Below are 12565 nucleotides of genomic sequence, written 5' to 3'. Positions count from 1 at the left end.
TTGGCACTTTTTCCCGGCCCGCGGCACATTAACGAATAACCATCCGTCCGGCCCGTAGTAGGTCACGGGCATAGAACTCGTCGAGATCAACATTTTGGTATATTTTTCAGCTCATATTATTCATTTTGACGCGAGTTACGAGCCGGCCCGTGTCGGCCCGTTTCGGCCCGTTGACAAGTATGAGTATTACTAATACATTAGCACATAAGCCCGCCCATCTTCGAACGCCACATTCAAACTCTCCATTTGCTGTGTCAACTTCATTATCTCATGTCTCACCACAACCGAATCCTTCTTCTCTTCCACTATCTTCTCCAGCCGACTTCTCTCTTCCAACAATCTCAGAATCGTCAATGTGTCCTTGAACGTCTCATGGACCCCGACGTCTCCTCCGAGTGGTGGCTCTGTGGCGGACCATGAACTGAGGGTGACACTTCCAGGCGCTCGATGAATAGCGATTACGGGGGATTTGCGGGTTTTGGAGGCGGAGTTTGCCAAGCTGGAAGAGTACGAGTTACGGTTATTGCTAGAGTGGGAAATTCAAATTTCGATTGATAGGCTCTGATCTGAAATGTTGGGAAGGGAAAATTTCTTATTCGGAAGCCGGAAATCGGAAGTCAAAAATTGATTTTTTCGCATTGTTTTGAAATTTTGGAAAGAAAGGTCTCCGGAAGTCGGAATTCCCAACATCTCTGGCCCAGATGCTCCGCAATACGAAATTCCGTTATAATCTACATAATTAAGATATTCTAGTAACCCCTGATGCTAGCTTTTGGAATATAAGGATTCTGAAGGCTCAGGATTCTAATATTTTAGGAAATATTGGATTTTATGGGTTTAAAGTTCCGGAATCCTGTAAACTACTGTATTTTTTCCCGGAAATTCGGATTTCAGGTTTTGTAATTATCGGACGTTTCGGGATACACATTTTCCGTCAGTCTACTCACGAGCTAAAGTTTTCAAACAAAGCTTTTATAAAGCTGAGAAAACGCAGATTCTAAACATATATTTAGTTTTTGCTCCCGAGGCCTGGTATTCGAGAAAAACAAGGTCAAAGTTTTGAAAAATAGAGAATTAGCGTGTCTTTGACCTTGTTTTCTTCAAGTACTAGGCCTCGAGGGCAAAAACTGAATATATATTTGGAATCAGCCGTTTCTCAGCTATCCAATGATATAGGTCACGTCTCCTTAATAAACCCAACCCCCCAAGGACTTACAAAAAACTCAGCGAGCTAAACGGATACAGGTACTCCAGCACCAGCATCCCCTCAAACAAATCTTGTAACGGAGTCCATGGATGCACTCCAATCAACATCCACTCGAACAAATCCTTGTCACTTTCCACCACATGCTTCAAGTAAGCTTTCAAGTCGTCTATATTGAAATTGGTGTATCCCAATGTCACATTTCTAGCCGATTCAATCTTCATGGCGTCTTCCAAGCTGAGCCATCGCGCATCGTTGTAGTCGTTGTTGGCGAATTTGAAGGCCTAAAAAAGAAAACGGTGAATAACATTTAAAATTATGAAACTTATGTACATTCTCATGCTTAAAATCCTTTGGAAAAACGCAATTTGAAAATTCCAGAAATTTTTGGGGATCAGCTCTATCCATAACCAAATTGAGATCCTCTGTCTTCAAGGGAATCCCATCAATTGTGATACTTAGCCAATTTTGAAAAATGGGATGGGCGAGGAGCTCAGAGAAATCTTTGGTGTTGATAGCCTCCCCACGGATCGCGATTCCATAGTCTTTGACTTTGAATGCACTGCGGATCTTTTCGAAAGCTCTTGCGGTGTTAACAGCAATTGATCCTGGTTTCAGGAGGAGTCTGGAATAGAAATGTTGTGAAGGTGAAGAGGAGAACCTGTTGCTGTCCTAGAGTTTGTTCATTTCTTTCAGATTAAATTTTCATATTTTTTATCCTGGCCGGCAGATAACACGCTTCAAACTCTTCAGACTCAAATTACCGATGAGCTAGAAATCACCTAAAAATTACTACCTACAAACTCTTCGGGATAGCCGGAAACTTTTTGACTTAAAATTCTTCCGAAACAATTAAATTTCCTTCTGAACAACTCACATTCCCTGATATCTCCCAGTTCCAACAATCATATATCCCATAGCACTACACTCCACGTGGAATTCATTCTCGTCATCCTTACATTCAATGACAGCTTCATCATTCTTCAAAACGATGGTGACAAAATCCAACTGGCTTCTTACAGTCTTCACCATTTCAAGCATTCGTTTGGAGGTATGTGAGAGTTTGAATCTGGATAATATTGGGATGGTTGGGAGTCTCAAATAGTACTTACCTCTCCACAGGCTCCATCGATTGCACAATTGGAATAAAGGCGAGAAGGGGGAGTCTATGGAGATGGAATGGTTTGCAATCTCTATAACTCATCAAATAAAAAATTATAGCAAAAAATTTTAAAAAACTTACAGAACCCTCGGTTGTGCCCATTTGCATTGCTGAAACCGTTCGGAAATTGAACTAAAGTCCTCGGAATAGAAATCATTTTTGTAGGCGAAAGGAGTGTCCCACATTAGGTAATGAGGGAGAGAGAGAGTAGAAGAAGATTACCTCAATACGTGGCAGATGTCGCCTTCTGTGAGGACCTGCAGGGAAAATGTGTTTCTAAGTGTAATGGCCGCATTGCTTAGACTAGATAGGCCTCCTAGAGCAAATACTGCATTCCACGTCACCACCCCGTTGTTGTCTGCGTCTCTCAACACTGTAGATCCTGTGTTGAGAAGGTTAGGATTATTTATTATAATCTGAGAGAATAAAATAAAAAAGTAGAGCAACAGACGAATCTGTAAATTTAGCTCTGGAAAAACCCGATGAAACTTTATTTCAGAAATCCCATGGTTTTTCAACTTTTCAGATTGTCGCAATGAACTATATTTGTCAATCTATGCATTTGCCATTAATGTAAGTATAAAGTATATAATTTCTCATTTGTGTAGAAACTTTCAGACTCTTGAAGGCAGTCTCTTCTGAACGAATCTCATGATTTGTGAAACTAGCCGGAGTTCAACGTAAAGACTTTTGCTTTGTTTTTAAATCATCCCAGTCCTATCTTCACAAGGAAGTAAAAATTTCGTTAAAATTCTACATCCCTACTTTTAACGAAACATTTGGTCTTATCTAAATGCATGTTGGCAACCCTCTCAATCCACGTAGCCCCCCGTATTTACCTTCATTATTTGGTGACGTGGCAGAAGGCCCCAATCATCGATTATTCCTCCATTGGTTTAAACCATGTTGAGTACTCTTGCTTTGAAATTCTCTTCCCATTTTATTTCTGGAGATTCTATGAAGAAAAACAAGTTTCCTCTTCTGAAACTACCTTATATTGCTAGAAATTCGGTATTTCAATTGATGAATGAGACGGAACGGTAGTTTTTGGAAAATTTCAAAACTAAATAACTTCAAAACAAAAAAAAAAACTTTTTAGATTCAATTTTGGTCACACTTCGAAACGAATGGAGTCTGTAGTGCAAATTCTTAAAGACTCTTCACAATGTCCGAATCTCAATTTTTACGATGGGTACTGTACAATTGATTTCTGGAATAATAAACAGTTCAAAGTTGTGTGTAATACAAGGGGATACAAAATTGAGGACCGGAAACAGCGGTGAGTGGCAATGAGTTCTTTAAAAGTGATTCCGTAAGATATATCCTGAAAGTTAGCAATGCTATTTATTAGTGAACATCTGAAAACCTTAAGTTTAAAAAATCTTACATTAAACAGGAAGGAATAAGCGTTTTTTCCGGAAATTGCAGACATTTCAATCATGTATTCTAACTTGGTTCGTTTTGAACCTCACTGAAATTTGAGAACAGAATTTGAATCGTCATGTTTTTCGGCAGTTTTCGGCAATTTTTACAAAGTCAAATATATGAATCGTAAGCTGACGTTGCAAAGATTTCGAATCCGTTTTCAAAATTTCAAAATTTTGAAATGCGTCAAAGAAATGCGCCAGACAGATGATATTCTCCTATTCCTAGAAATGACGATTTTTAAGTAAAAAACCTTTTTTTGAGAGAATATTTTGAAATTCACTTTCAAGGCGCTACAGACAATAGAAATTGCTGAAAATCAAGGTTTCTGACTTTTGACATTTTTAAAGTAAAAAATACGTCAAGTCTCCGATTTGTTAGTGTAGAAATCGCTGAAAGTTATAAAAAATGGAGGTTTCCAGGTCAGAAATTGTCCGAAAATTAGTTTTTTGAACAACATAAAGTGCTATTCTTCTTATGCTTTCAGTTTCGGACTCTATTCCACATATCATTTGCTCCATACCAAAGAAGGAACTATCATAGAGAATACTGTCCGCGCCTTGAACCAACTCAAGAAGATGTTCAAATTCAACATGGTTTTTCTAAATATTTGTACTAAAACCATCAAAGTGTCATTCTTCGAGGAGTTATTCTCAAAAATCACGTTTAATCCGGGCTACAAAATTACAATGGATGGAGTGAAATTTGATTTAGACGTTGTCAACTACCTCTTGAACACGCTGAAGGCTGAAGATTATTTTGTATTTTGGAATTCCGATATGCCTTCAGATTTTAAGCATGAGAATGTAAGTTTTCCTCTGAAAATACATGTAAATCGGCAATTTTTCAAAAATTCTAGGCGTTCAAACTGCAAGGTGTCGTTTATATGGATGGGCGGTGGGTTCAGGTTGAGGACGTTCTCAAAATACAAGGTGCCGACTTTGTACATTTACATGAAACTAACTTCACTGTGGCCAATGTTCATGAGATCATCGATAGGTGGATTAATAGTGAAGTCGACATGTTTAAAAATTTCAATGCTCAATATCTTTTTGATGATTTCTTGCCAAATGCAATATTAGATGACTTGATTGGATTTGAACAAATGTGTCTGTTTGGACCCATGTTTTTCACGTGAGTTGTCCTTCCCCGTGGGAAACCTAATTCTTCAACTTCCAGTCTTGCCAAATCCACTTCAGCCGCTCGAGTTGACACAGTTCTGGCTATAGCCATAAGACAATCATATTTCATACTGTGCGCGTGGAAACCCACAGAATCATTTCCCGTTGAATATGCGAAAGGTGATGCTTATAAAGATGCTTATAAGATTCTGACGATACTAAACAAGAAGGACAAGCTAGAAAAAGAAATGAAACAGGAGACTGATGGTTACGAGAGAAATCGATTAGCTGAAGAGATTCAAGAATTGGTCGAGAAGATGTGGGATCTGGGAGGGCGTTTTGAAAATGGAAAGGTTTATGTTGACAGGTGATTTGATTGTGATTTATTTTATTCCAATATTTTTTCTATCATTTCAATTGTATTTGACACAAAACTATCATTTCTACTGTGACAGCTGATTGTGATTAAATTACACGAATTTGAGAATAAAATTATATACAAACCTGAATAACTCCAGTAACTCAAAGACTAAACTCACACTTATGTGAGCACAAGAGTTGTCCGGAATCCGGATTCCGAATTCCGATATTCCGGAATTGCGGGTATTTTTTTGACATTTCGATTCTAGATTCCGGATTCCGGAAATCGAAAAATGTCATTCCGTACAACTCTGGTGAGCACTATCATCTGAAGTCTGAGTATTGAACCGTTTTCAATAGCTAGATGACACAGATTCTATTACCGACACATTTCTCATTAGAGGCAACACTCTCTATCTCTCTCTATCTCTAATAGTATGTAGACACCAGAACGGTTGGACAAAATAATTGTTATCTCTGTCCCATTAAACAAGAACAGAGCGAGATTTTTATTGTAAAATGTTTTTACATGTAAATATTTAACACAATTAATTGAGATTATAACAATCAGTAAATACTCAGGACAGTCAACGTGGATAAATGAGGAAAGTTGAGAACACTCAATTGTCAATCAATTTTTCAAGAAGAGAGATCATCGTTGCTCTGTCCAAAATCTGTGCATTTTTTGGGATAGCCGCTTTGATTTCCGAAGTGGTGTTGATTTGACTGAGACATGTTTTCTAAACAATCGATTTAATTATAGTAAATAAATTAGTGCAAACCTTGAGTCCTTCCAAATTGTAGCAACATGACATGTGTAGTTTCTTGGCAGACTTCTTAGTTGACTCCTTTTCCAGAAACTTTGTGCACGTGTCGGCAATGATTTGTGTACCGTACATATCGGCTATCAAGAGGATACCTTCAACTGTAGAATCTGAACAAAAAGGGATTTGTTAAACACAATTTGAATCAAAATGATACCATTAATGACCGATGTTTTTCCATAGAGTGCTTCCAGATAATTTTCAAAGTCGTATGGATCAATTCCTTTCAGCTCAATCACAGATTTTGTTGACTCTTTGAAGTTTCCCACAAACATTGATCGAAAGAAGTCAGAATGATAAGCAAGAATCTGGAATACTATCAGTGAATCGAAAATATAATTTTTTTGTAGTTTATCATTTTTTACGAGCCCCATAGTTGTCAAGGCCCGGGCCGGTAGAAAATTTTCAAGGCCCGGCCCGGCCCGAAGGCCCGGCTTCAAAAAACGCCCATTTTTTTCCAATTTTTTTTTCGAAATTTTTTCAATTTTTCATCGAAAATGTGACCATTTCTGACTATTTTTCAGAATTTCTTCTAATTCTGACTGATAGTCGAAATTTTGACTTTTTCGCGAAAAAATTCAAAAAAATTTGAAAATTTTGAGAAAATTTGAAAATTTGACTTTCGCGCCAATTTGCCCGGGCCGGCCCGGGCCGGGCCTTGACAACTATGACGAGCCCCCTTGCAGAAACTGATTACAGATTCGGAATTAGCGTCATATTTGCTATAAGACTACAAAATTTGACTTTATGAGACAACTTAAAGGTGCATAAAGGTTAACTCCATACTTGTCAAGACCCGGAATTTTTCTCGCAAAAAAGTCACACTTTCGACTTTTGACCGTATGTGACCTGTCTAGTAAATTGTACTTACGTGCTTGGAGACATGAAAAAGCTCGCCGTCTACGTTCAAGGTAACATCAGAAAATTCGCTTCTTTCATCCCCAAAACTTCTCAGATCTGCCTTGCGTGCATCGATTGTCTTATTGACTTTAACTTGAATTTCTAAGGGAAGCCTGCCGTTCTCAGTGTATTTCCTTTCCACTTCATCCCAATTGATGAGTCTCGCATATCCATTTGTGACAGTCTTCCTATTTTTTTCAAAAGTAGCTTTAGCGTGATATACATCTTTGGGACAACCCACTGGTTGTATTTTGACTTTGAAATTCAATTCGGTTGTCAAGTTTTCCCAGTTTTCGTTTCTCATAAAATCAAGATAAATGGCTAGGAAAGTGTCTTGATGTCTAATTTGCATTCTCCTGAAAATCGGTGGTGAATAAACTTTTACCAGTTACGATACAAACCATAATGCGCCGAAATGGTCTTCCCACTCACTGCATAGTGACTTGCCAGTTTCCAGTGCTGGAACATCTTTGAAAATATGTTTCAGTATGAAGGATTTTCCGCTCTCCAGCATTGTTTCATTTTTTATCTAAACATTGTAACGTTGAGGGATTTATGGAACTTGGGAACATGTTTTTAAATGTGTAGAAACAAGTCGAGAGCCAGAAAACGCTCCAAATAGTCTGCGTAGGCCTTATTTGTGTTTCTAGGCCACTAAAAGTTCTTCCCCGTCAAATTCGCAATTATTTAGTTACGCTATTATATTTATTTTATATAAGAGGGTTGAAGTTTCAAATTTTTTTTTCTAGCGATTAAAAAAATGGATTTCTATGAATAATCTGTAGTAAAAGTACGATATTTCCGTGAATTTGAAAGATTTTGCAATAAACTAGCGATTGCTAGAAAAAAGTTGCATGTTGCATGTCATTTTCAGTTCTTTTTCCCAAGTTTATTCAAAAGTACAGAATCGGTATGCATACCGATTTTGTACCAAGAGATTCGTTCAGATTCGGTATGCATATCGACTCAATTTTTAAGAAAATAAATCGTGAGCAAGAAAGTTTTAAATTTCGACCCATATTCATCGCACCTTGGGAATTATTTCGGAGCTTTTGAGTTTTCTCATAGAAATATCCATATATATATTTTTTGAATCCTCCTTGAAAATATAATTGTAAAAATTCGTACCGATTTTTTTGGACATCCAATCATTGTAGCCGTCGCGCTTTCAGAATCTTCATTGTTCATCTGAATTTGGTCAGCTGAGCTCAACTGTTTAGCTATTTCCTGGATAGTTGTCTCTATTCTTTTCTGACTGTCGATTATCTCCTGGATACGTCTATCATCTCTCTCACAGACCTGATTGTTCTAAAGACTATAACAAATAAGCATCGAAACCATCTTTTCTTTCATTTACCTCAATTATTTTGTCAGTTTTCTGAATCTTCGATGCTGGGCAACTAGTAGACGGGTCATTGTTGTTTCTTTTCACCATTGGCTGTATAAAATCATTTTTAGAGTGATATTTTTTAAATAACGAGAAAAAATGGAATAAAAGAACATTTATCGGGAAAAGGTATCAAGAATATAATTCTGAGAGAGAGAGAATGTCCGCAAACACCGTCTACGCCTTTTTGCACAAATACGGACAGAGAGAAGACAAAGAATAAGACGTGATTCTTGACTATCAAAGATTGCAAGAGATATAAAAAAGGGCTCTAGATTTTTTTTCGAATTCTTTTGTTGTTGAATACTTTATTACTTTTCGTCAGTGCAAAATATATCCGGATGAACAGACACACCGACAGAGGTGCCCACATTTAAACACATAATTGGAGTAGATAAACTGTGATACCGAGATGGAATTAGATACTGAAAATCCTGCAGATTGGACGTCCGGACGCACAGAAATTGCTATCGACACACACAAGCAAATACCCCTTTGCTAGACCTCCGTTGGCTATGAAGGCCCCAACCTTAATTAGAGTGACAATTTCCAAAAGAAGCTTTATTCTTGCTGTGGACATCCGGACACACAGATTTTGTTACAGACATCTCTTGTACATTTATAAGATTCGTGTTTTCAATGTATTTGAGACGGTTAATTCAATTATAAGCAACTTTTTTGATTATGTGAGACACTAGAATCCACAGACACAGTGACTTTTCAGAAGCGTTAGACGACGTGAACGTAGTTTCCAAGAAAACGAGATATCCGGACACACAGAAAGGCACACAGACAGTCAGTCGGCTGTTCAAAAACCCATAGAACTCGCATACATACGTTGGTTAGGGCCTCTCTCCAAGAAAAAAAACGGTATGTGGATTACAAGCTGCGTCTCTCATTACCCACTACACTATTTCGCTGTATCGACATCTTTTGGACCTTTTTGGCATTAGAACAATCTGTTGATTTTATCTTGGTTTCCATTTTCATGGAAAACGGGAACGAGAACTACAAGAGGATTACCTATAAATTTTGTTATAAGTACTTTCGACTACGGGGAGTCCATTTCTGCAGTCAAAACCTGCTAAATGTCTCTGTGAGCCGAGTTATGAGCTCTCAAACTTTTCATTTTGTTGAGTTTTTTCACATGGAATTCCGAATTGGCAAAAGTATACGCAAAGATATTCAAATATTTTTTTACGTATGAGCACTTTTTTTGAAAGCTCGTAACTCGACTGGTTTTGATGGCAAAAATGGACTTCATGTAGTCGAAAACACCTGTGACCAAATTTATAGATCGTTTCAAAGCCGCGTCTTCAAAGACTTTCCTTGTAAATACGCCATTAGGTTTCGGACATCCGGACACACAGATCATCGTAGAAACACCCGGCCACTAAGATACACGCACACACTCCCCCTCGCATTACCCACTTCATAGCCAGTAGCGTTCCAAACCACAGTGGTCCCGTCCATTTCTCTAATGGTCAGCGGGAGGTCCTCCTTTTTCCCTTCTTCAACATCATCTGCTGCTCAGCCTGCGTCTCCATGTGTTAGAACCAATATATTTCACAATTGCCTTGCTTTCTCTTAGACTGAGTTGGCAGCCTAAACAAAGAGATGTCTTCTTGGCTACCGTCTTTTTTGCACAAAAAAGAAACTAAATTCCCATTGCCAAAACTCCCGGATCGTCCCATGAAGAATGTGTTGCAACTCATGGAGGATATGGAGATGTGAGTTCAATTTTCCGTCTAAAGTAACTAAACTTAAATTTCAGAATAAAACTCTCCACACTTTCAAAGAAAATGAGCAAGTCTGTCGGAAAATGTGATTTTAAACCACTCTCTTATCAAGTGGACGTCCTTGACAGGGATCCAGATGTATTTACTTTTTTTAATGAACGCTGGATTTCTAATGTTGGGTTAGTCTTCATTTTTTCTAAATTTTCTAAACTATTCAAAGAATTGTTCAGACTGGAATCAAGACAATTGGCAATTCCCGACTCCGCTCACATAATTCAGTTGATTCAAACCGCTTTCCCTGACAGTCAATTCCTTATCACTATGGTTATTTCTAAGACGGATTCATTGAACTTTAAGATTCGAGAAATTTTATTGACTGATGAAGTTAAGAAATATTGTACCAAGATTATTGTACATGGAGGAGCGTTGACAGTGAATGAATTGGATTTGTTCATTAATTTGAGAGGATTAAAGCGGGAACTCGTTTTCGATGGGACTGATTTCCCGTTGGAGTATAATCATTTTAATGTGAGTTTTTGGAACATAAAGAGGGTAGAGTCAGAGCTACGTGCCCTAATTGTTGTTTGGCAGTTTTCAGTGGAAAATGACTAAGTTTGATAGTGTATATAGGTGTCACCTGGTTATTCGACAAATTAAATTTCATATGGGTTGAACAGAATAAATATAGCAGATCATTTTTGTTGTTGAACATTTTTTGTAGGGACACTATCTGGAACATTACAGGTTGTCAAAGTGAAAAGCTTCACACTGTTAAACGGATTTCATAGAGAAATAGTTTCGATTACCTGTAACTTTCGAGATTGTGTCCCTACAGAATAGTGGTCAACTACAAAAATTATGTCCTATTTTTGTAATGTTTAACCCATGCAAAATTGAGGTCATTGAACAATCAGATCACAACAAAATACACTGTCAAAGTTGGTAATTTCTCACTGAAAACAGCGAAAGTTGATAACCTTTTGAGGTATTCTTTAACTAGCTATCATTCGTGCTAGCTTCCTACAGTTTCAGTTCACAAATAATCATTTTATTTCAATTTTTCAGGCATTCACCGGCACCAATGTCATCTATGAAGACGCACGTTGGATCAAAATTTCGGATTTATGCGGTCTTGAAAGCAGCACTGAAAATTTAAACCTCGGAAGAAACCTATTCTATTCAAAACACTATAACGAGCTGTTCAAATTCCATGTCAACGGTAATCGTGATATTTGCACCCATATTCAAATTGATTGTGTAGAATCGGCGTTAAACTTCGAGAAAATGTTTGAAGGAATTGCGACATTGAAAGTTGAGAAAGCTGGGAAAACTGACGTAACAATGATGTAAGGATTTCGGAAACTTCAAACACTATTAAATCTTTTTACTTTCAGACACACCAACAACATCACCCGGAAACGTCCAGTGATGGGAATAAGTTTCAAGAATACTTCCAAGAAAACCCAAATCTGTATCCAAACATATTCGATCAATACCGAAAGCAATGAACTGCAGACAAAATGCTATAACATTCTGCAGAAACTCAACAAGAAAACTGATCTGGAAGTTGAATTGAAGCAAATCGAAACTATTGAATACGCGTTGAGAGGTCAGGAAGAGGTTTTGAAACCGATTCAAGCTAAAAAGACAAGAATCACTAAGGAGTTGACGAATGTAAGAGAGGAGTTGTGGGAAAATGCAGTTTATTCTGTTGATGGTAATGCTAGAATTAGTCCACTTGATTAGTCCACTTGTAAAAACTTGTAATATTTTAAATCGCTTTTTTATTTATAATACAGTTTTCAGTCCCATGTTTATTTGTATGTATTCTCTGTTTATCTTTTTTTTTAAACTTTTTATAACGTTGTCATCCACTAACAAATGACATATTTCCATCAATAAACCAGCACCTCTAATTTTTCTAATTTACCGACATTTTTATGAATCGCGTTTTCAGTTAAAATTGTCCAACTTTGAGAGTGCGTCATGATAATACTAATGGCCCCATTAAGTAGACTTTTAATGAATTATACAGATTGAAAATAGAGCTTCATTTTTGTACTTGACAACTTTTTTGTACGGGCATTCCCTAGAGAGTTATGGTCATTTTAAGTGGACAGCTTAAAAATGAAACTATTTTTCACTGAAATGGGTCGATTTGAGGGAGAAGTTACGTTGTCAATATGTAACTTGCTAGATTGAAAACGACCAAAGTTTACAACTTTTTGACCGGTACTGTATGTATGTAGGAAATGCCCACGCTAGCAGTAACGGTCGTACTAGTCAACGATGGGCTATCCAACGAGCATTGTCTTATTTCGGACAAATTTGTGAAAAAAATTGCGGCCTATAATTGCGCTAACCGGGTCGGGCCGGAATTTGACAAGTTTGGGAAGAACGACGGGTTTATTCTGTGCAGACCGTTCAAATTATAATAATTTAA

General features: G+C 37.5%; 4 protein-coding genes across 4 annotated transcripts; 2 read left to right on the top strand and 2 right to left on the bottom strand.

Moving 5' to 3' along the window:
- Positions 1-189: 189 nt before the first annotated feature.
- Positions 190-2551, bottom strand: GCK72_003761 (uncharacterized protein; the record flags this gene model as incomplete). Its single annotated transcript, XM_053724222.1, has 6 exons — positions 190-499; positions 1217-1488; positions 1538-1829; positions 2082-2273; positions 2317-2397; positions 2448-2551. The coding sequence occupies 6 exons, from the start codon at positions 2549-2551 to the stop codon at positions 190-192; spliced, it is 1251 nt and encodes a 416-aa protein (XP_053588416.1).
- GCK72_003760 (uncharacterized protein) lies at positions 2169-5283 on the top strand (the record flags this gene model as incomplete). The annotated part of the gene is made up of 6 exons (XM_053724221.1): positions 2169-2255; positions 2893-2939; positions 3466-3645; positions 4279-4597; positions 4651-4925; positions 4971-5283. 6 exons carry the CDS (start codon positions 2169-2171, stop codon positions 5281-5283), a joined length of 1221 nt encoding a protein of 406 aa, XP_053588415.1.
- A 609-nt stretch (positions 5284-5892) lies between these two features.
- On the bottom strand, positions 5893-8431 carry GCK72_003759 (uncharacterized protein; the record flags this gene model as incomplete). The annotated part of the gene is made up of 7 exons (XM_003099134.2): positions 5893-6012; positions 6055-6206; positions 6254-6404; positions 6968-7352; positions 7398-7525; positions 8125-8304; positions 8354-8431. 7 exons carry the CDS (start codon positions 8429-8431, stop codon positions 5893-5895), a joined length of 1194 nt encoding a protein of 397 aa, XP_003099182.2.
- A 1569-nt stretch (positions 8432-10000) lies between these two features.
- On the top strand, positions 10001-11868 carry GCK72_003758 (uncharacterized protein; the record flags this gene model as incomplete). The annotated part of the gene is made up of 5 exons (XM_003099122.2): positions 10001-10113; positions 10158-10301; positions 10353-10650; positions 11188-11468; positions 11517-11868. 5 exons carry the CDS (start codon positions 10001-10003, stop codon positions 11866-11868), a joined length of 1188 nt encoding a protein of 395 aa, XP_003099170.2.
- Positions 11869-12565: the final 697 nt, after the last annotated feature.

Source organism: Caenorhabditis remanei, chromosome II (genome assembly GCF_010183535.1).
Source record: "Caenorhabditis remanei strain PX506 chromosome II, whole genome shotgun sequence".
NCBI lineage: Eukaryota > Metazoa > Nematoda > Chromadorea > Rhabditida > Rhabditidae > Caenorhabditis > Caenorhabditis remanei.
The sequence above is the reverse complement of the archived record's forward strand: the minus strand, read 5'-3'. Positions and strand labels throughout refer to the sequence as shown.